The sequence below is a fragment of the Calypte anna genome, chromosome 3 (assembly GCF_003957555.1).
Source record: "Calypte anna isolate BGI_N300 chromosome 3, bCalAnn1_v1.p, whole genome shotgun sequence".
In the NCBI taxonomy this organism is placed as follows: Eukaryota; Metazoa; Chordata; class Aves; order Apodiformes; family Trochilidae; genus Calypte; species Calypte anna.
Window position 1 is genome coordinate 34,175,859 of NC_044246.1, and position 22,840 is coordinate 34,198,698.

Consider the following 22,840-nt stretch of genomic DNA (forward strand, 5'->3'; position numbering starts at 1 on the left):
GAAGAAGAGCTGCCCAATAACAAGGAAGGAAGAAGCAGCACAGTCTGCATCTCCCCAGGTTTCCTTAAATGATGAATATTGCCCTAAGTCATTTGTCACTGGGAGTGGTAGGGTAATCCAGTCTATGTTTGGCCAGCTGGATGAATGTCACTTAAAATGTATATGTGGGCTCTCTATATGCTGTCGTAACTGGGCTGAGGAATCACTGTAGATCACTTTAGTGTCCAAAGGGTTATATTTTGAAATATAATTGTATTAGGAAGTAAGGTGTTTCCAAAATCCTATACAAAGCTGCTACATATGTAGGAGATTTTAATGACATGCTGTTATTTAAAACAGTGCATTTCTTCAGGAATATGTGTACTGAAGTGTTTTGGGACTTTCTCAGCACATCAAGGCCTCTCAGGAACCAGCAATTACAAGTCTGCGGTTGATCTGCATGTCAAACTAAGTTCGAAAATGTTTGCCCTCTGCCAAGGCTATGAAGAAATAAGCAGTTGCCACAGCCCCAATCTTTCACAGTCATTAGTCATGTATGAATATTTCTTCTGTTCCCATCTCAGCCAGGCCCATAAAGATTACTCTCTCCTGCCTTTAAGATTATGCCACTAATGAACTACAGAGGCCCAGGGCAAAACCTTTTCATTTCTCACAGGGAGATCTTGATCAGGTTGTTTGCTGCTCCTTTAGAGATCAGCAAAGTGCACCTGTGTAAATCCTCCTGACCACTGTCAATATGCACTGGGATTTCATGTTGATGTCCAAGCATCTCGGGGAGAGAACATTCATCATAGGGGTGTATTTTCAAGCAGCAATGTGTGGCTGCCTGTGCTGAAAGGTCATCAGGGTGGAAGGGACTGATTTTCCCCACTCTGTTAAGGACTCTAAAGAAGGGGATGAGCTGAAGGAGCTGGTTCTTGCTATTTTAGCAGCACCCCACTTCTGCTCAGGATGACAGCTCACTGTCAAGGCTAAGAGGAAAGGAGTGCAAATGTGGATTATTTATCAATTTGGGCAGCACAAGCTTTTTTAATCAGCTGCCCAAATGGAAGGAGGCTGTGTTTAGGCACATGATACTTTTTGTCAGAAACCATGGAGGCAATCCCAGCAGCAAATGCAGAGATGAGTTGCATGGTTTTATTGGTTCATGCAGTTGTGCAGTGAAGGGCTTGGCAGTGAGCATTGCAATGTTGAGGAAGAAGTCATGAGGGTATTTTTTTTTTTGTTATGTTGCTACAAAAACATGTACTTTCAGGGGATGGAATAGCCTTTTACTCACAGTGAGAGATGGTTGCTAACAGGAGTAGGAATTCTTGCTCCTTGATGGCACATAGAAGTTTTCCTGGTCAGTGAGCTCCTCAAAACATAGACTACATCTGCCTGTACATAGAGGCAGCCAATGTAGTAGGAGTGTAAAAATAATCTTATGCACGGATGGGATATGACAGTTCAGAAACAGAGATGATGTACTACTCCACTCACTTTTGAGGAGCCTGCTAACATGGGTAAGGAAAGAAGTTTGGGAGGAGGGTTACATTGGAGGGCTACAGGCTAACTGGAGACAGGACAAAACACTGGGAAAAACAGATGCAGATGTGGGACCTGCCCTAGGTGATCCTGCTTTGTCAGGAGGGTTGGTGTTGATGATCTCCATAGGTACCACCAATCCCTGCCATTCTTTGATTTTATGGTTCCCCTCAGTGCTGCAGATGGGGATAATACCAGACACAGGAAAACCAGGTCACAGCTGAAGTGGTGGTGTGGGTCTGACAGGCAGCTTGGATCAAAAAAAGATCTCTGCAGAGTGTGCAATTCTCTTTTAAAGGTTACATTCCCCTCTAAAGGTTATGTTCACAAATGAAAAGCAAGACATTAGCAGGGTGATGACCTAAGCACTAGGTACTACGTCAAGCAAACAGAAAAGGTCTGAGAATGCTTATCTGTGCTGGGTTATTTAAATAATTAGAAAATAACAAAGCACAGACCTAACTTAGTAAAGTATGGTTAGCACGTTGCCACTAACCTCTTCAGAAAGTGCTCACAGTTTCTTTGAAGTTTTCTGTATTTTCCTATTTCCTGGAACATCTAAGATACTTGGCTATATTGTAAGCCAAGAACTAAAGCTAAGAACTAAGCTGCTGCCTAAATAATCTGAAATTGCTGTTCAGATTAAAACATCCTCTCCAGTAAAGGCATTTTTTGCCTCTCTCTTCCTGGGATGCATTCATTTGCCTGCCCTCTTTCATGACAGCTTATTCATTGCCTGTTTACAGTCAAGAGAGATCAAATTATTTAAGAAATAAATATATCCTTTGAATAAGGACCAAAAATATAAACTCTGAAGGCTAGTGCCTGCAGCAGGCACTGGGGTTGGTCTCTCCTGGCAGCTGCCTGCCTGGCCATGGCTCCAGTGCTGCCCAGCACAGCCACCCACCACCACCCTGGGAGCTGGGCTACCTTGGTAGCTCTGCAGATTTACTTCTGGGTCCTGGAAAGGCAGGTTCCTTCCCAGGAGGGTGACTTCACAGTGCACTGAGGGTGCAGGGTGGGAAGGAGGCCTCTCCTCCTCTGGCCAGGAGCTGCCAGGCACGGTACTCCCTTTGCCATCACTTGGGCTACAGGGAGTAACCTGGTGGGTGATCCTGAGGAGGGCTGCAATCCCAATACAGCCTATAGGAGTTTGAAATTTGGGAAATCTGAAGTCGACAACTGAAATTAGGAGTGAGTGGATCATAAGTGAAATACAGTGTTCTTGTCTACAGCTTTGATGTCTCTGTAAACCTCATATAATTTTGACATTCCTATAGCAGTTTTATTATTACATGAACTCATACATTTTGTTCTCACATCAATTTATTGGTGTTTCCCGAGAGGCAATAAAACTCTTTCTTCCTCATTCTCTCCTCAGCTGTTTGACTTACAAGGGGAATCCCCTCTCATGACCATCCTCTGCAGGAGCCATAGTATGGATCAGAAGATGTCTAGCTCTCTGACTCAGGCAATTCTGTGAAAGGCTCTTAAAACAGGTCCTATATGAAGCCCTTGCTGCTAATCTATCAATCAGCCTGATATTTATCTCTGAGGTTTTGATCTTTCAAGGAGCCAAACCACTTGTGAGATGCTGAGTGATCTTAACCTTCACTTGGGAGACAAATCACCGTGCAGATTACAGGCTCAGATCTCCCTGTTATTCCTGAAAACTGCTAGAAGTGAGGTGTGAGGACTCCTCTCTGCCCCTCTGGGGAATAGTGCTCCCAGGGTCACTCCATAAGCATCTGCTGGAAGCAGAAAGAAATGGTTTGAAGGTTTGTATTAAACAGTGTTCAGATCTGAAGCACAGATGCAGTTTGAAGCTGACCTATGTCACACCCCATCACTTTAACTGCTGGGAAAAATCAGAGCCCCACAGTCAGCTCTGAAGTCACCAGTAGGAAGTGGCATGAAATAACAGAGTGGTTTGTAAAACAGCCCATAGCATGGGCCTCTGAGCTCTCACTAGAGCTATTGCCCACCCAGCAGAGTGTGGGGTCTTCCCTGCTGATGCTGGTCTGACCCAAACCCACAGGGAAGAGTGCAGCTGTGTGGTGAGACAGGCAAGGAGAGTGAAAATCATGTGCTGTGCTTTGGTTCCTGGAAGAGCTGGTGCTGAGTGATGTTAAATCTCAGCTGAACAGCAGCATTCAGCACCAGAATGGATCACCTGAAATGCAGGCCAGGGGAGCCATGTAATTATTTCCATTTCTGGTTCATTTCAGCAGCACACTTTTGAAGGCAATATTTTCTCATAGTTGGTTTTTAACTCTCTGGTAAGCTGTAGGCTTGCTGGTTCAACATCAATCTACAAGAAGGGCTGGAAGGAGGATCTGGGGAACTATAGGCCTGTATAATAAAATTTCTTTATTGACAGAGTAGTTAGGTATTGGAATGGGCTGCCCAGGGAGGTGGTGTAGTCACCATCCCTGGAAGCATTTAAAAATGGGGTAGATGGGGCACATCAGGACATGCTCTAGTGGGCAGGGTGATACAGATATTGATGTTTTTTATTACTTTTTTTTTTTTTTTTTTTTTTTATGGGGGGTGATGTTGACAGTTGGACACAGTGATCTTAGAGATCTTTTCCAACTGTGACAATTCTGTGATTCTGCATCGCCTTTTGCAGGTGGTTTCAGATGTTCCTTTGAGAACTCCAACCTGTGCCACCAGCGTTGCCTTCTAAAATCTTCTTTTAATTTTTATTCTTATGAAAATACTTTGCTTTCCAAAGCTGCATATTTTGATACTATTTGTCAGGGTTGTCATAGTTTCAAGGAGCAAGAGGTTAATCAGTGTTTGAAGTCTGAAAATGCTGCTCCATGCTCAGGATATTTTGGGAGAGCATTGCAATAACCCTTAGTACAACAATCAGTGTTGGGGGGGTGGGGGCGGTTGGGACATCTGGTGGTCTGGGAACCTATGAGGTTACTAGCCAACTTTTTCTTCACAGTTCTGAGAGCTGGCAACTGCTGTTCTCAGTCACAAACTTTCAGAGTCATGGCTTCAAGAAAAACAAAAAAACCCAAAAAACCCAAGCCCTGGACTTCCAGTAAAATCATAATAACTTGCAACAATGATTCTGCTGTAGTTACTGTCAGCGACAGTGCAAGGAATACACTTGGAACCAAAACTAAGGAGCTGAATTTTAAAAAGTAATGAATAGCCTGTAGAAATGAATGTGAGTGGCACCTATGTGGAGTTCAGAATATTAAAAGGAATTGCTTATATTTAGGTACATAAATAGATTTTACCTGTGCTTCTTTAGATTCTTGGGTCCAGATTCTGGGGCAGTGAAATCTGAAGTGTGGGTGCCCTATGTGTCTCCCATGGAGGCACATCTGAAATCCCAGGCCCAGGGAGCACTCACTGAGCATTACAGGAGGCAAATGGGATAAGGTGGAACTTGGGTTTGTGGGCACTATGTTTCGGTTTGGAGAATTGTGAGTGACACAGGAAACTTTTACTCTTCTCTTTTATTCTTCTCCATCTGTGATAGGACCAGAGGTGAATGGATGTAAGCTGTGTCAGGGGAGGTTTAGGCTGCATGTTTGGAAACATTTTTTCACTGAGAGGGTTGTCAGGCAGTGGAATGTACTGCCCAGGACAGTGGTGGAGTCATCATCCCTGGAGGTATTTAAAAGGCATTTGGACCTGTCCTTAGGGACATGGTTTAGTAGTTAGATTATGGTGTTGGTCAAAGTTCAACCTGAAGTCTCTTCCAACCTAAACATTCTGTGATTGTAAATGCCCCTGTGGCCCCCTCTCATCCAAGCCAGTGTTTGAGCACTAATGCTGTGGTATGAGTGCTGGTGAGCACAAATGTGACATCCCGTGCTTCAGTGAGCAGAACCTTGTTAGGGATTAAAAGTATTCTTGTAGTTCATGCCTGAAAGCAGAAGCATCTCTCTAGGGTAAATGGTGGCAGATGCTGTTGTCTGTGGCTTTTCCTGGCCCTGAACTCACATTCTTCTTAACGTTACACCAGGTATGGATTGAAACCACCCAACTCTCATAAGGTCAGTGCGATTTGGAAGGCAGGGGTTAGTATTTCTTAGTATTCCTAATAATCTCTGAAGTAATTTCCAATGATATGCTGCCTGAATAACTACTTTAGTTTCATTTTATTTTTAATTTTAATTCCTAGTCTCTTTGTCTTTCTCCCCCTCTCCAGCTTTCCTTTTCCTTTCACCCCTGCCCATCTCCATTCCTGTAAATGAATTCTTCCAATACCCACCAATCTAACACCATGCTAGGGAGTTATTGCTATTGCAGTATAAGGAACAGAAAAGTCTGGGAAAGCTGCACAAAGAAAATACATACTTAACATGTCTGAAACTGATCTTTCAGTTTTCAGTTCCTTCAGAGACCACATATTTTTGCTTGTATCTAGAAGGCACTAAGAAAAATAATTAAACCATTTGTATAAGCTGATGTTTTCACTGGCTACAGCTCTACTCCCTTATTCTGCACTGAACAAAGTACTGACTTTGTCTTGGCAATGTATTTGACAGCATTGTGTTTGGTTTGCAAAAGAGCAACTTGCTTTCCATATCTGGACAACTGTTGGTATCAAACATGGGATCCTTTCTGCAAGGAGGAGCTTTCCCTCTATCTTCACAGTAGCTTAAACAGTGCTTGCCCTGGCTGCACTTCTCTGGCCCAGTGATTCTTGCTCTTAAACAAGCACATTGGAACTTCCCCTTTCCCTTCTTCTCCTTCTCACCCAGCTCTCTGCATTTTCTATTCTGTTTTGCCTTTATGATGATGAATGACCCACCTTGGGTGTTTATGCCTCTCCTTTGTTCCCACAGTATAACCTTGTGTGTGGCAATGCCTGGATGTTGGATTTCTCACAGGCTATCCTCAATCTGGGGTTTCTGGTTGGTGCATTCACCCTGGGCTACGCTGCAGACAGGTACTGTATAAGTGCTTCTGTCTTCTGGTTTGTTTGGAGGTGAAATGACTTTTAGTGTCACCTTCAATCAACACTTTTGAGGTTTAATTGGAAATAACTATCCCCAGCCTGGAACTCTGAATGTTGCCTGTCAATAGCACTGAGAGTGGTACTTTCACAGAGCTGTCTGTAATTACTACAAGGTGACTAATTTGTGAAAAAAAGAAATCCTGAACAAAAGTTGCCCTTGTTTCAACTGGATCAAAAATTTGAACTGTAACATATTGCTCCTAGTTCATATAAAAATGACAAACCGTTTTCTAAAATAAAAGGAGGCCTGGTTTTAAAGTTGGTGACATAAAGTCAGTGGTAACTACTGCAGGGAAGAGTCCCATACACCAAGGGCCAGTGCTACAAAGTTTGAGGCAGCCTCCCTTCAGAACAAGGACAGTCTCAAAAAGGCACTGTTAAATCCAGCATTAAAATAAGATGCCAGGAAAAAAATAGTTTTGTGTCTTTAAATGATTGTCACTTTTTTTCTTTCTTTCTTTTTTTTTTTTTTCAACAGATATGGCAGAATCCTCACCTACCTGTTCTCCTGCCTCGGGGTTGGGATATGTGGTATCATAGTGGCATTCTCACCAAACTTTACTCTGTTTTTGATCTTCCGTTTTCTTCAAGGTGTGTTTGGAAAGGGAACCTGGATGACATGCTACGTGATCGGTGAGAACTGTTCTTTCTTTTCTGGTTAGGTAAAGTGAAGAATTTTTGGAGGACAAGAAATCTGGCTTTGTCTGCTCTTGATAATATTCATTTTGGGGGAAAAAAACAGTGGCCCGAGGCTCAACAGGCAATGAATAAACCAAGTCTATCCTAGCCAGTGAATTTTTACTCCAAGACAAGGTGACTGAGTGCAGATTATAATTTGATATCACCCATGGTCTGGGCTCATACCTGAACAGAATGTTTGGCAAAGCAGTCCCTGGTCTTTGTCCAGGCCATGCTAGGGAGATTTCTATCAGATCATCAGTATAGTGTTCCATTACCTGGCAATGTCTGCTAACTTACTGGTACAGAGGTGGCCTCAGACAACAGCAGCATGTGCAAACTCCTTCTGATAGTTAGAACTGAGTATGAGATGGCCATGTGTAGCAGTGTACATTCCTGCCTGACTTCATAGGATCCCATGGAGAAGAGCAAGGAAGAAGCATTACATGAGGACAAACTTACAAGAATGATGAGTTCTTCATACCTGTTCAGACTCTCCTTCTGTACCCATCACCATGGTACCTCAACATGCCTGTGAGGAGCTGGCCACAGGCAGTTCAGTAGCAAATGCAGCATTTCTGTTGCTTTTACGACTATCTAATTCATGGGCTCTGATGAGGAGGGATTAAGATAAATAATTAAGAGGTAGAGGAGTGGAATGTGCATATATAAATGTTTTCTTATTACAAAGAAGATCGCTAATATGATCAAAATCGACAGAGCAAGCTTCAAATCAAACAGGATACACAAACAGGGAGATGGTTATTTTTGGGAGAGTCTGATCATGTTCCACAGAGGCTCAGAGGAGTTAACTGCTTTTCTGGGAGGGCAGACACTGCTCTTCATTCTTTAGCTGGGAGTCTTTCTTTAGTTCCAGGCTGGATATATTTTACACCAGGATCCATAATAGGATTATTATTTCCTGAAAAAGGAAAAGGAATGGAAGCTTTTTTATAAATAGCATTAAAACAGCAGGGTTCCAGAGCATTTGATAGGTTATGGTCATGGCCCAGCAATGAAGGTCCTTATATAACAAGCTTGCTTTCAATGAGAGAAGGGCGTCCTGAATGACTGCCAGGTCAGATAGGGAAACTCCTCTACAGCTTGGAATTGAGGAAAGCATCCTGCTGGAGATGAAGCGTCAGGTTTTCTTAAAAAGAAGATCAGTCATTCAGTAATCTGTGACAATCCAAAACACAGTGAGAATATCATTATTTAGTGCAAAAATTTGTACCATCACTGTAGTCTGTGAGGCCTGAGACAATTTTCCAAAATTCACAGTGTAATTTATATGAGTGAGACCACAATTACAACCAGATGTAAACAGTTAAAGTGAGACCTAGGAACACAATGGTGATGTATGCACAAACATACCAGTCTAGCTCTCTCATCTTCTAAAGCCCAGAAACACCTAAGTTTTCTGGGCAAAGTAACATTGCTGAGTAGCCCAGGTCCAAGATCCAGGGAAAGGGCCAGAAACTGCTTCTTCCCTCACTTCCAAGCACATGGCCTAATTTTAAACTCAGATCTTATCCTAAAGCCTTGGCAAATGTTCTAACCAGCAAAAAGTTTTATGAAAAACCCACAGCTTCCTTAAAATGGACAAATTTTAACAGAAAGGAACATTTTGCAGTGCTCAGATCAGACTGCCTGACTTGGGAAAGGTTCAGAGACACCACGTCCTTAGGGACAGTATATTACCACAACCCTAAGCAAGGTGCTTAACTCTTGCAGAGAATGATTCTTTCTAAATCTCTGCTTTTATGTACATTTTTTGATCAGCCAGAGTATATACTAACCTAACATCTTTTAAAAGACAGATACAGATCATTGATTTTGTTGTACCAGGATGGTGGTTGTTATTAGTACATCTCCCATGCTACTGAACTGGGCTTCAGAATCACAACAGACTTCCCTAAGAACCTCTTTTTGCTTTCACATACAACCCATATCTTCCTGGGACAGTGCTGAGCAGTTACCTTTAAGCAATAGAGTTGCTCCTGAGCTGTGCAGATGTGGGGGTCAAAAAAAAAATAATAAAGGTGTCATGGGTCTGTACTTCGCCAGCTGAAACAAGTCACTGTTACTTATAAAACTGTGTCTCCTTTAGTAAAACTGAAGAAAAGAGAAGTGTTTTCTGTGTATTATAAATCAAGACAAAGCCCTCTGCTTTTACTCTGATGTCTAGGTAGTGGTGAAAGTTTTGAAATTAACACGAGACATTTCCTCATGCATTAGTCACCTCAACAATGGATCTCAGGGCCTGAACTATGGGCTTCAGGCCTATATCCATATACATGGGTTTTGGAAGTGATCAGACACATTCACATAATAAAAAAATCCATCAAGGGATTAAAAAAAAATGTCAACCAAGTCCCTTTTGTTCTAATAAATGAAGCAAGGTGTGGAACATGCCATACCACAGCAAACTGTGGACTACTCTCAGCAAGTTTGCATATGATACTAAACTGGGAGGGAGTATTGATGTGCCTGAGGGCAGGAAGGCTCTACAGAGAGACCTTGACTGGCTGGATCCATGTGATGAGGCCAGTTATATGAAGTTCAACAACTCCAAGTGTTGAGTCCTGCACTTGAGCCCAAACAACCCCAGGCAAAGCTACAGGCTTAGGGAAGAGTGGTTGCAAAGCTCCCCAGAACAAGAAGGACTTGGAGATGCTGGTCGACCTTGGGCTAAACATGAGCCAGTAGTGTGGCCAGGTGGCCAAGAAGGCAACAACATCTTGGCTTTATCAGGAATAGTGTGGCTCGTGGGACAAGGGAAGTGATGGTGCCCCTGTACTTGGCACTGGTAAGGCTGCACCTCAAGTACTGTGTTCAGTTCAGGCCCCTCACTACAGCAAAGACCTTGAGCTGCTGGATGAGTTCAGAGAAGGGAAATCAAGCTAGTGAAGGGTCTGGAGAAGAAGTCTTACAAGAAACCTCTGAGAGAGCTGGGGTTGTTCAGTCTGGAGGATGGAAGGCTAAGGGGAGACCTTATTTCTCTCTGCAAATACCTGAAAGGAGGTTGTAGTGAGGTGGGGGTTGGTCTCTTCTCAGAAGTAACAGGCAACAGGACAAGAAGAAATAGTCTTAAGTTGCACCAGGGGAGGTTTAGGTTGGGTATTAGAAGAAACTGCTTCATTGAAAGGGTTATTAAACACTGGAAAAGGCTGCCCAGGGTGGTAGTTGAATCACCATCCCTGGAGGTGTTTAAAAGATGTGTAGATGTGGTGCTTAGGAACATGATTTAGCACTGGACTTGGTAGAATTAGGTTACTAGTTGGACTTAATGACCTTAAAGGTCTTTTCCAACCAGAATGATTCAGTGATACATCAGTGCCCAGAGCAGTCAGCATGGTATGACTAAACTCTTTTCTCCACAGAATCCTTGTCCATATTACCTGCTGGGATCAGCCCCTGCCTGAAAGATCCTCTAGCCTAGGGCATGGGCCAAAAATGTGCCTGAAAGTGTGCTAAGAATTTACCACTAAGCATGATCATGATGCAGTCTCAGACCCCTGTTCTGACTCTGTTTACCTCATTAGTAAACACACAGTCAGAAAACCCTCTACCTGAAGGGGGACAGGTGAATTCATGAGGAGGTGGTGCCCATCCTTAGAATCATAGAATTGGGTGGGTTGGAAGGGACCTCAGAGATCATCGAGTCCAACCCTTGAACCACCGTTGCGGTTGCTAGACCATGGCACTGAGTGCCACATCCAGTCTCTTTTTAAATATCTCCAGGGACGGAGAATCCACTACTTCCCTGGGCAGCCCATTCCAGTGTTTGATCACTCTCTCCGTAAAGAAATTCTTTCTAATGTCCAACCTAAACTTCCCCTGGCACAACTTAAGACCATGCCCTCTTGTCTTGTTGAAAGTCATCTGGCAAAAGAGATCAACCCCCACCTGGCTACACCCTCCTTTCAGGGAGTTGTAGAGAGCAATGAGGTCTCCCCTGAGCCTCCTCTTCTCCAGGCTGAACAGCCCCAGCTCCCTCAGCCTCTCCTCATAGGGTCTGTGCTTGAGTCCCTTCACCAGCCCAGTTGCCCTCCTTTGGACCCGCTCCAGGACCTCAATCTCCTTCCTAAACTGAGGAGCCCAGAACTGGACACAGTACTCCAGGAGTGGCCTCACCAGCGCTGAGTACAGGGGCAGAATCACTTCCTTGGACCTGTTGGCTACACTGTTCCTGATACAGGCCAGGATGCCATTGGCCTTCTTGGCCACCTGGGCACACTGCTTGCCCTGGTCAGTCTCAGTGACATGCTTACAATGCTGAAGGCACGATGCTGGACTAGACAGACTCATGGCCTGATACATTGCTATCCTTCCTTATGTTACACTACTAATATTTTTCTTTCCAGCCAGGTTTGTTTCTGTATTGTTTATTTTGGCTTTCTTTCTGCTCAGTGACAGAAATTGTTGGTTCTGACCAGCGGTTCGTTGGGATCGTGATTCAGATATTCTTCACTCTGGGAGTTATGATTCTCCCTGGAATTGCCTACTTGGTTCCCACCTGGCAGGGGATCCAGTTGGCCATTTCACTGCCCAACTTCCTCTTCCTGCTTTACTACTGGTAATGTTGCAGTTTTTGCTCTTGCCATTATTACTGTTGCTATTTGAGCACTTGAGACCCCCACTGTGTCCAAAATCTCCAATGTGCAGCATGCTATAGTTTGGAAAGAGGGTGTTTTCATGTTGCTGATTTTGCCATTTTTAACATCACTAAAAGTGAGCTGCAGAAACATGTTACTTCCCTTTTTCTGCCCAGGGTTTGCCTCTCTTGTCAGACACTGTTAGCCCTTCACAGAATCCTTCTCTGCTCCTGCTTAGCCTGGGGCTGGCTGTTTATCTGTTTAACTTGACCAAAGTCTGCTTTTCCCATCAGCCATGGAACCCTACCCTTACCTCTAATTGCCTGCTCAGCTCATGCCTGGACCTGACCTACAAGTCCCATGAGCTGGGCAGTGCAGCTGATGAGAAAGCAGAGGCACCGTGTTGTGGGGCACATCTGTCCCAGTGGAGTGCAGCCAAACTGTGGGCTGGATCCAAAGAAACTCATCCCCACTCCTACTCATTGTTTCCTTAAACAGTGCCTGTCGTGAGTTTGAGAATGTTAATTATATTTAACCCTAGACCAGGAGAAACCGAAACACTGATCAGTGTTATTGATTTGTGTTCATTTTATAAATTCTGTGTACACTTTAGTGTGTGTATGTCTATCTTACAGCACTAGACAGCTAGAAGTTTCCTAGTGTCTGTACTTGGTACCACACGTTGCTTAGTGTTGACTTTCATTGTTCCTTGCTGTCCTACAAGCACCTTGTTTGCTTATTGGTTATAGTGATTTTGACATCCATTGTGCAAATGCAGTAGTTAGATTTCTTATTTTTCAGCTTTGCAGAGTATTGATATAGTCTCTTTCCTTCTTTCTCACACACAAGGATCAGATACAGGAGACTTTCTGTCTCCCAAAGACTGAAAAATCAGCATGCTATGGGTTAGCACAGACAAAAGGCAAAGGAGTTCTGTTTACTTAGGATGGTAATGGGCAAAACTCCCATTTATGTCTTCTATGTTCTTATAGGGTGGTTCCTGAATCTCCACGTTGGCTCCTGACACGCAGAAAGGGAGAGAAGGCATTAAAAATCATGCACAACATTGCAAAACACAATGGGAAATATCTCTCACCACATTACTCAGAGGTACTGTCATCTGTTTGAGCTCGAAGGTTTTTTGCTAATCTTTCTTAATCTTTTGAAAGTTCAGTTGTGTTAAAATGCATCTGCATTAGATGATGGGCAACACTCTTGAAGTGTCACGCCAGAACAAGGTTGTCAGTCCCATACCTACTTTGTCAATTGCAAGAGGGTAAAAGTGAACTGGCTGGAATGACATGGGCTGAAAAAAGAAGCTCACAAAGCAGTGAATCAAGTCTTTAATTTTCAGAACTCCTAATTTAAAAACTTGTGGTAAGTATCATAAACTAGACTGAAGGACAATGGTATTTCCCAGCAGCTGCTGCTTTAGCTGTTAGAGTGAGGGGAGACATCAGGATACACTTCCCCGGCTTCTTTGCCAGAACTTCCTTTAACAAACCAAAGAGAAGATGGTGTAGAAAGCCAGAATTTAATTATAAATTTACTACCCTCACAACAGGTATAAGATACACCCCAAAACTGAAAACAGGAGAAACACTATCTGGGATGCCTATTTACAAAATAGGAAAATTGTATTTTAGAATTCAAGTCCATTGACAAGTGGTCTTGACAGAACTGAAAATGCTTGTGCATTCCAAAGGGTGCTGTCATGGCATTGCAGCATTTGCCTTGTTCTGTGCTGGGGAGCAGTTCTCAGACCTTTTTTAGCATAGCATTGGCCTTGTAGTTCAATGACAATAATAGATACAGCATGGTTCCCGTTCCATAACCCACCAGGTCTGGATCCTCAGTGCTAGATGTAATAATGTCAGAGATCATTACCTGAATGGGTGAAAACAGCTGATAATTGCTAGCATACAGTCACCCAGAGGTGGCATACTGAATGCACTCAAGCATTTCAGAAAGACTTTGTGATTTTCATATTGAACTGACTCACTGACTGAAATAACAATGTCCATCTATCAGGACACAGTAGTATCCTTTATGTCTTCATACATGCATAAACCTTATTTTTTCTACATATACAAAGTTATCATGTGTGACTTTTAACTACATTTTCACTGAGACTAAAGGCAAAGACTTTGGGATGGCAGTGTTTGGAGGGGGCTGATCCTGCCAGAAAGGGACATCATGATATGTGTGCTCTGCAAAAAGTAGGTGCAACGTGGGTTCCCACAGCTTGGTATCTTTCTCATTGTTCTTTAACAAAGAACAACCTGAGAATGCAGCCTTGCTTATCCAAGAAAGTGGGTTTGCTTCAAAAAAACCTAGAGTATAATTCTAGATAAAGTAACTATTGACACTTATGAAATACCAGCTAGCTGTTTCCAGATCCACAATCTTACTTGATAAGAAGCAGGCTCCATAAATTGCCCAGCCAACCTAAGCAGCTCTGCTTATACAGGATGATTCTACTATAAATATAGACCTTGCATGAAGTGCACATAGAAAAAGATATGTGGCAACAGAAGAAGTACAGAAATGACCAGGTGGTTTATACCAATATTCCATTATCTTTCCACATCAGAAGCATATGGTAATGACAGTTAATGACACTCCTAGCAAGTTAAAAGTTCACACAAAAGGTTTCATAGAGAAGCTGGGCCCTATCATATACTGTGCCTCTTAGGACACATTACTGTAGACTAAGGATTTCTTGAAATCAAAACTAGACCTATCAGCAGAAATGAACATGCTGACACAGGTATTTCTACAGCTGGCTGCTTTATTCATAAAGAACTTGTTTAAGTGCCATAATAGTGCAGAATAGCATTTCTATGAATATTATGTTGTTCAGTGTAGCACACAAAAGTTAACGATGGGGACAGGGAGGATTATCAGGGGGAAAAGTTACAGATAATTTCCTTTGTTATGAAACAGGATATACCAGATAAGACTTGTACATTAGTGAAACAACATGACAGAAGGTGTTTTAATGATCAGCAACAAGCTAGGCCAGCAATGAAAAAACTATTTTTCCAGTGCAAGCCAAGATATCTCTGTAATACCAGCCAAGGTTAGGAAATCACCCTCAGCTGTCCCACAACACAGAATGAACTTTCCCAGTCACATTGGTGTAGCATCTTATGAAACTGGAGGCCTGCTGACTGAAACTGGTGGGAGAGAAACAAACTGAAGAGGCTGACTAAGGAGACAGAAAAGAGTAAATCCGTGTATTGTTCTTGGCTGGGGCATGTGAGATCCCCATCCTGGTCAACATTACTTAGTGCCAAGTGTGGTCCAAGATATGTAGTGAGAAGGTTATGCTGCTGCAGCTCCCTCTCCATTTTCAGCCCTGTGCTCCTACACCTGCATCTCCTCTCCTGACATCAGCATTTCAAAAGTGTCACATCAGAATCAAGATGTGTGTCCTTTTTTGTTTTAAGTTACATATAATTTTTTTCAGAAGTGTTTTTGCTTATGACCCTAAGCCACTCACAGCTGAACCAGATTAACCTCCACACATCCAGATTCATGCTGGATCTGTTCCTGGGACCTTTTTAATATACAAGGTCTGTCATCCTTGGTAGCATGCCCAGAGGAGAGAAAGCATCTCCAGGAAACACATTAGCTGTGGATCAAGCGTGCTTCTCACATTAACTCACGTCAGAATTCACTTTCATGAGGGGACTTCAGAATTCAGAATTTCATGCCCCTCAGTTCAGGAAGGATATCGAGGTCCTGGAGCAGGTCCAAAGGAGGGCAACCAGGCTGGTGAAGGGACTCAAGCACAGACCCTATGAGGAGAGGCTGAGGGAGTTGGGGCTGTTCAGCCTGGAGAAGAGGAGGCTCAGGGGAGACCTCATCACTCTCTACAACTCCCTGAAAGGAGGTTGTAACCGGGTGGACGTTGGTCTCTTTTGCCAGACGACTTTCAACAAGACAAGAGGGCACGGTCTTAAGTTGTGTCAGGGGAAGTTTAGGTTAGATATTAGAAAGAATTTCTTTACGGAGAGGGTGATCAAGCATTGGAATGGGCTGCCCAGGGAAGTAGTGGATTCTCTGTCCCTGGAGATATTTATAAAGAGACTGGATGTGGCACTCAGTGCCATGGTCTAGCAACCGCAACGGTGGTTCAAGGGTTGGACTCGATGATCTCTGAGGTCCCTTCCAACCCAGCCAATTCTATGATTCTGTGCAAGGTGCTGGAGGTGTGGAGGGACAGGGAGAAGAGGCATTGCCCATTAGTGTGTTTTGGCTAAGATATTCCAACATCTGCAAGAATTTCATTGGCCAAGTCCCTTCCATGTCTCTTTATGTATCAGCCTCACATTTTCATTGCCATGCAGAAACCACAGATGACTTTGTATGAAATGAAAAATTTGATTCTTTTGCTTTGTCAGTTATAGCACCGGTACTGTCAAGAACTCATTAAATTAACTATAAAGTATATACTCTTTTTTTTCTAGTAATTATCCAGCTTTTTTGTTTCCCTACAAAGATTTGACTTTACACATTTATTTTTTTCATTGATAAAAAAAATGCTCAGTCATGCTTGGAGCAGCAGTCATGCTGACTGTATCTTTAGTCCTTTGGAAAATTAAAACTGTATTTGCACAAAGTCACGATTGATTGCTGGCAGGCTGCTCTTGTTAAACACAGTCAGGGCAGCTTTATAACCATAATATAAGTCCAAGAGAAGTGCAGAAACCCAGCAACATCCCCACAAAGGGCTCTGGCATGCAGTAAAAGTGGCAGCTCTTTGAAGAAAACTTCTGTCTTTGGTTACAGAAGAAAAGTAAGAGGAATTAGAAAGAAAGTCAAATAAATGTGAGGTTTCTCTGTCCACTTACAAGGTTTGGTATCACTCACTTGTGAAAAAATAATGAATAAATACATCCTAGCCAAGCCTCACTGAAAAAACACCTGTACTATCTTATGATATGAAAAACAAATACAGGGTTAAAGCTTTGGGGATAGCCCTGGATGATCTCAGGAGACTGACAGGCAATGCCTTTGGCTCTGGGCTTCTTATCAGCCAGTATCTGCATGTTCCCATATGCTCTTCCATCTGTTCACCCACATCTTAAGCCCTCCCCATCTGGGATCATTCACCTGGCCTCCTGTGCCTACCTGGATAGAGGATGTTGTGATGGTAGAGAGGGATTTACTTCTCTTTACACTCTTACGCCTCAACCTCTGAGGAGTCAAAGAGGAAATTCTTCTGATAAAGGTGCAGCAGGTTTACCTCTTTGTTTCTCACAGATGCTTTGAGGGCTGATGTCAATCCCAGCCATATCTGGGTTCTTGGGTGATCTCCTGGTTTGTCCCTGCCTAAAGCCACCTCTGCCTTCTCTTCCTCCTCTACCTGACCTGCCAAATGAAAATAAAAGCAGAAGGGCTGACACCTGGCTTGAATATCACAATTCAAACTGCCAGCCACAGTTAAAAGCAGCCTCCATCAGTAAACCCAGTTCCTTATTGGCCTGGCTAATATTCTGGCTCCCTAATATTCCGTAGTAATGAACTCCAATATTTAAACATAGGCTATGTGAAATCCTATCCTTTTCTGTTAGTGTTAAACCTAACTAATGCTTTCATTGAGTGCTTCATTGTGACTGTATTGGGAGAAGTTGTGAGCAGATTTAATTTATTTATAGGCAGTATGAGAACCGTTAATTCACATTTTGCCAGATTTTTTTAATTCAAGGGTAAAAGTCATGTTCAGCACAGTGCTTGTGTATTTTAAGACTCTCTGAATTTCACCAGTTTAATGTTTTGCAGCACTCAAGTACCTTCAGACAGATCTGCTCTTTCTCTCACTCCTCTTTTCCTCCTGCTGCCCAGCTGTGCCACCAGCTCTGTTTCCAAACCCACTGCTTGGTGCTCCCCTCTCTCCCTGCTTCCCACAGACCATCACTTTGCCTTTCCTGCCATGGCCTTTTCCTCACTGTCACTTCTGGCAGAAAGCAGCTCTGCTCTCAGTGACCCTGATGTGATAATGACTGCTTAGTGCTTTCCAAGAAATACCAGGTCGACCTCTCTCAGTTTACAACAAGGAAGTGATTTTTCTACTCTCTAGTCAACTTTGGGGATTTTTCCCCAGATTTTTGCATGGTCATCATTAAGGAAAGCCCACAGCTGTGTTCTTATAAGCTATTTCCTATATCTATGCACTGCCCTGGAGTGCTAAAAGCAGCAAGCTGGCTTATCAGTACCTTTGCTTGCTGGACTGGAATATTGCTGAGCACCATGTTTACACAGAAACCCTGCCCCAGCTCCTGCCTGACCCCTGACAGATGACTCTACTGCTCATGTTTCTCCTCAGATCACTCTTAGCAACGAGGAGGTCAGCAATCCCTCCTTTCTTCACCTGGTGAGGACACCCCGCATGAGGAGGAACACGCTCATCCTGATGTATGCCTGGTGAGTGCCCTTGTAAGTCCAGATTGCTGCTAGTGTGGGGGGATTCGAAGAAAAAATCCTTTGTGGCTTTTAGGGTGTTTCCAGCTGTTTGTAGTAATTAATTTGCCTCTCAACATTTTCTTTTTCCTCCCCTTTGCTGTTTTTAGGTTCACAAGTGCCCTGATCTACCAAGGGCTTGTCATGCGCCTAGGAATTGTTGGAGGAAATCTCTATCTAGACTTCTTCATCTCAGGAGCTGTGGAGCTGCCTGCTGCTCTCCTAATTTTAATGACAATTGATCGCATTGGCCGGCGCCTTCCCTTTGGAATAAGCAATATTGTGGCAGGAATTGCTTGCTTCATTACTGCCTTCTTGCCAGATGGTAATTCCCTTCCCAGTTTTAGGCTCTTTAGGTCAATAACTTCTCTCTGACACTCCTTAAGCAAGGACAGCAGATCACCAAAACTGTTGGTAAAAGTAAAAAGTGTTTAGTGACACGAGTAGCACCACAGTCCTGGAACAACATACCTTGTTTGCTTATAGATCGCCCTGGGATATCTAATGGTCCTTATCTTTCATGGGCTGTGAGCAGGAGCTGGGTGTAATCTTAGCAAAAATGTACATGAAGGCCCTCTACTGCTTTTGAAGGCAAATGCAAGGGAAGAGTATACAAACATCAAGGAAAAATACATTCTCTGACTTGGAAGTCCCCTAATGATGTAAGACACCAGTGATTTAGCTGAGGCAGCTTGGTGGTCTTCTCATTTTCAAATAAAATGATGCAAACCACAACACGATGTAGGGGCTGTGACAGACAACATGGAGATTTTTGCCCTCCTCTCACCCTCCCAGGGGTTTGGAGAACATTAAGGTGTTGGAGGAAAAGTAGGGCTTTTATTAAATTTCTCTTATCTGGTTTCAAGGATGTCTAAAAGTTCTGATATTGCACACAGGCTTCCAAGCACATTTTTCTTTAAATTGTCCTCCTTCCTCTGTATTTTTTTTTTCATTCCTGAAGAAGCATTTGGAGTTGTTTTGAAGCAAATGTTACCACATCATCCTGCTTTGCCTTAGCATAGCTGGGGACCAGCAGCTGAACTGGCATTGGAGAGGCTTATTCCTCCTGAGGGATGTTCCTGTCAAAGTAAGGGACAGTTCTGGACAGCCTTAGAGCTTTTAGTTCCTGAACATATATTGCGAGGTGATCGTTTTCCTAGAGAAGAGCCATGAGAGGCCACTTCAAGAGTATAATGTGCCCATAAAACCAGGCAGGTTTGTGGTGAGTGCAAAATGAAATCCTTCAGAGTGATGTGTTGGTTCACCTCTGTTTCAGTTAAGCTCCCACTAAAGGGATTCCTCCCAAAGTACCTAAAATTAATGCTACATGCTGGAGGAGCTTTACTGCTTTAATAGGAGCAGAAGTGATGAGAGAAGGAAACAGAGGGAAGATCAGTGGCCTGTTCCTGGTGCTGGCACTTAGTGGCTGCTTGACCACGCCCTGGAATGCTACGATTTTGTCACTTGTTTGCATTCATCTGTTTGCCAGGTAGAGCCCATGAGGATTAACTCCGTGGTCTGGGAATGATTTCCCCAGGTGTCCACTGCTGTGCTCCTCTGAGGAGAGCATCCATACACTGAGCAGGTGATAGCTGCCCTGCTTACCATGTCATTTTCTGACCTTGTTAGCATTTTTCTTCCCTCTTAAAAAAGTACAGAAGACCTGCTTGGGACATCAGGACCTGGGGAATGTTGATCACCTGGAGCTAAAACTGTTGCAGTAGGAGGAAACAAAGAGTGGGGGATTAATTCTGCAAGACCATGAACACCTTCATGTATTTCGGGCTACACCATGTGCTGGTCACAGTGCAGCAGGTCTGAAGTCAGAGCAGAAGCATTCTGTGGGGTTGGCATGGCATGAGCAAGGGGAGAAAGTGGTGGTCTGGATGCTGCCACCAGCCTGCTCCCAGCAGCACTGAAGTGCTGAGGTGACCTTGCCCCAGTGAGGAGAGGACAGCCTGGGAATGTCACCCGCACTTCAGGGATCTGATGAACTGAGGGGTGCCAGGGAGACAATGTGGATTTGTTTTGGTTTTTTCCAGGCTTTGCTTTTCTTACAGGTTTTCAAAACCAGAATTTTCAGGGCAAAGGCAGTGTCTCACAACATGTGATGAAATTTGATGGGGGTTTGTTTGGTTGTTTTGGAAGGGAAATAACCCCAAGCATCTCATTTTTCTGTTTGGAGCAAACTCTGATGTTTTCTTGTTCTTCCTATTGAAGCTTTGGGAAAACACAATCAGTGCCAGAGCCATCTCCAGTGGCAGAGCTTGCCTTTGTGCTAGGTTCAGGCTTGTTATTTCACTCGCCTCCCCATTGGCATAGCTGTGATTAGCCCATACAAGTGACTGTCCTCTCCCAAGAACATTGCAGAAGTGTTTATTGCATTCCTCATGACACTCCTCCAGGGGCCCCTGGCTCTCCAGAGAGAGCAGTCAGAGTCCTGAGGGGCTGCATACAGTGAGACAGGATGGCTCTGCCCCATGGTGCAGATGTGACCATCACACACCCCACTGATGCAAACAGAGCAGTGCCTGGGCACCAGAGCTCGAGTGGGGATGGGAAAGCTGGGCAGAGCCAGCCAGGCAGTATTAGGCCCCTGGTTGTGCTGAGTATAAAGACAAGCACCAGAGAAAGGAAGAGGGAGGATGGGGAGCAGTATTATTAGGAGAATGCCTTATGTCCAATGGCTAGACAAATAATGAAGTGTAGTTGGCCTTCTCTGGGGAAAATCATTTTAATATTGCTGCCGATAAACCTTTAGAGGTAGCTTCTTTGTGATCAAAAGGGTTTGGGAGGTCACTTAATAGAGTCTCTTACAGCAGAACACTGCTATCTAAATAAATGCTCCTTTTCAGAGCGTAATTTGATAATCAACGTGAAAGCTTTTAACATTCATTCCCCCTCCTATGCTGTTATGCCCGAGCAGAACCTTGAATCAGTCAATTGAAAGTGATTTCTGATTTTCTTAAAGCAGCCTTGCATGATGCTGGAAATCAATAAATGTCAGTACAGATTGCTATCTACATCAGTGGTCCATCAGCCTGACCTGCACAGATCCAGGGTTTCTGTGACAGAGCTTCTGTTGGCAGAGCCTGAGGCTCTCAGAAACACTCTGCTGGTGCATCAAAGCCTGCTTCACCTTTGTTTCTCTTTGTATGAACAGATATTTCATGGCTGAAAACAACAGTTGCCACTCTGGGAAGACTGGGAATCACCATGGCTTTTGAAATTGTCTATCTTGTGAACACTGAACTATACCCTACGACACTGAGGTACATTGAGAGCTCCCAAGAGCTTTCAACTTTTCCCTCAGCTTTTCCCCATTCCCTATTTTACCACTTTTTAATAGAACTCAGTTTTGTGCAGAGTTTCCTAACTGAATAGCCACTGCTAAATGTGGATGGTGTACTCTGATGAGATAATTTTGGAGCTAAGTGTATGTTCTGTTCCTTAAACTGCTGGTTCATCTCTTTGATATAGCTTCTCAAATATCTGTTTTTCTATTTGCAGAAATATCTATTTTTCTTTTGCAGAAACTTTGGTGTTTCCCTGTGCTCCAGTTTGTGTGACCTAGGTGGGATCATAGCCCCATTCCTGCTTTTCCGATTAGCAACTATTTGGTTGGAGTTACCTCTACTTATTTTCAGTAAGGTTTGATTTTAAATGTATTTTTCATTTAAATATCCTCCTGTTAACAGAGCTTTTCTTCTGGAGCAAAAGTGTAATATATTGCCTCATCTCCCCCTCAAACCAACCCATGTCAACCTTCATGCCCAGAGCAAGGGGCTGACGAGTGAATGAGTGAAATGTGAATGATTTCATGGGATGCTATGGAAGATCCCAGGTCTGCTTGGGTGACTCATCTGAAAGAGCATAAAAAGAACTACGTGAGGTGCTTTAAGACTGAGAAGTCTTACAGCTAAGTTTGGTAATTGCAGAGAAATAAGATTAATCTCCCAACAGTAGAGGTTAATGTCCTTTAAAAAACAATTGATTTGAGGGTTTTTTGGAATATACAATTATGACTATGGATGTTATATTAAAAAGTAACCACTCAATCCCGTCAAGCTCTTTTCTTCAGTTGCATTTTTTAGAGAATTAGTCCTGTGAATTTTGTTGGTAAAAGTAATTTTAAATATGGAAGCATTAGTCTGTGTCTAGACAAGACTTCTGAGAGGCATATGTGACTGACAGGCCTTCTATTTTTGACTTATTACAGTCTTTAAATTATATCTATGCAGGAAATTATTCCAAAATAATAATTCTTGATGAACTATTTTAGATTGGTTCTCTGTCTGAATGCTCTTTCCCATGGATCAATTTTTATTCTGAATCACTTAATCTTCTTTGGCCTTGGATACATGAAGAGAGTTAAAAAAATCTCAGTGGTCTCAGAAAACATAGATGCACCTACCTGATGATAGATCCCCTTGCCCAAAGGCAGATTTGTTTTATGTAAGACATGGGGTTCCAGTGCAGTTTCTATGCACTTGTTCATGTACATTTATCTCAGGGTTTTGACTTATAATTGCCTTTTAGGGCAATTCAGGCTGCAAATGATCCCCTGCCTCTTAATTTT

At 43.2% G+C, this 22,840-nt stretch overlaps 1 protein-coding gene across 1 annotated transcript in view; it reads left to right on the forward strand.

Moving 5' to 3' along the window:
• The window catches only part of SLC22A3 (solute carrier family 22 member 3), a 30,002-nt gene that overhangs the window by 6,074 nt on the left and 1,088 nt on the right, over positions 1-22,840 (forward strand). Inside the window, exons 2-9 of the mRNA XM_008490186.2 lie at positions 6,345-6,448; positions 6,996-7,150; positions 11,609-11,774; positions 12,786-12,903; positions 18,128-18,225; positions 18,372-18,586; positions 21,425-21,533; positions 21,795-21,907. Of these exons, the coding sequence (XP_008488408.2) occupies positions 6,345-6,448; positions 6,996-7,150; positions 11,609-11,774; positions 12,786-12,903; positions 18,128-18,225; positions 18,372-18,586; positions 21,425-21,533; positions 21,795-21,907 (1,078 nt within the window). The remainder of the gene's footprint in view (positions 1-6,344; positions 6,449-6,995; positions 7,151-11,608; positions 11,775-12,785; positions 12,904-18,127; positions 18,226-18,371; positions 18,587-21,424; positions 21,534-21,794; positions 21,908-22,840) is intronic.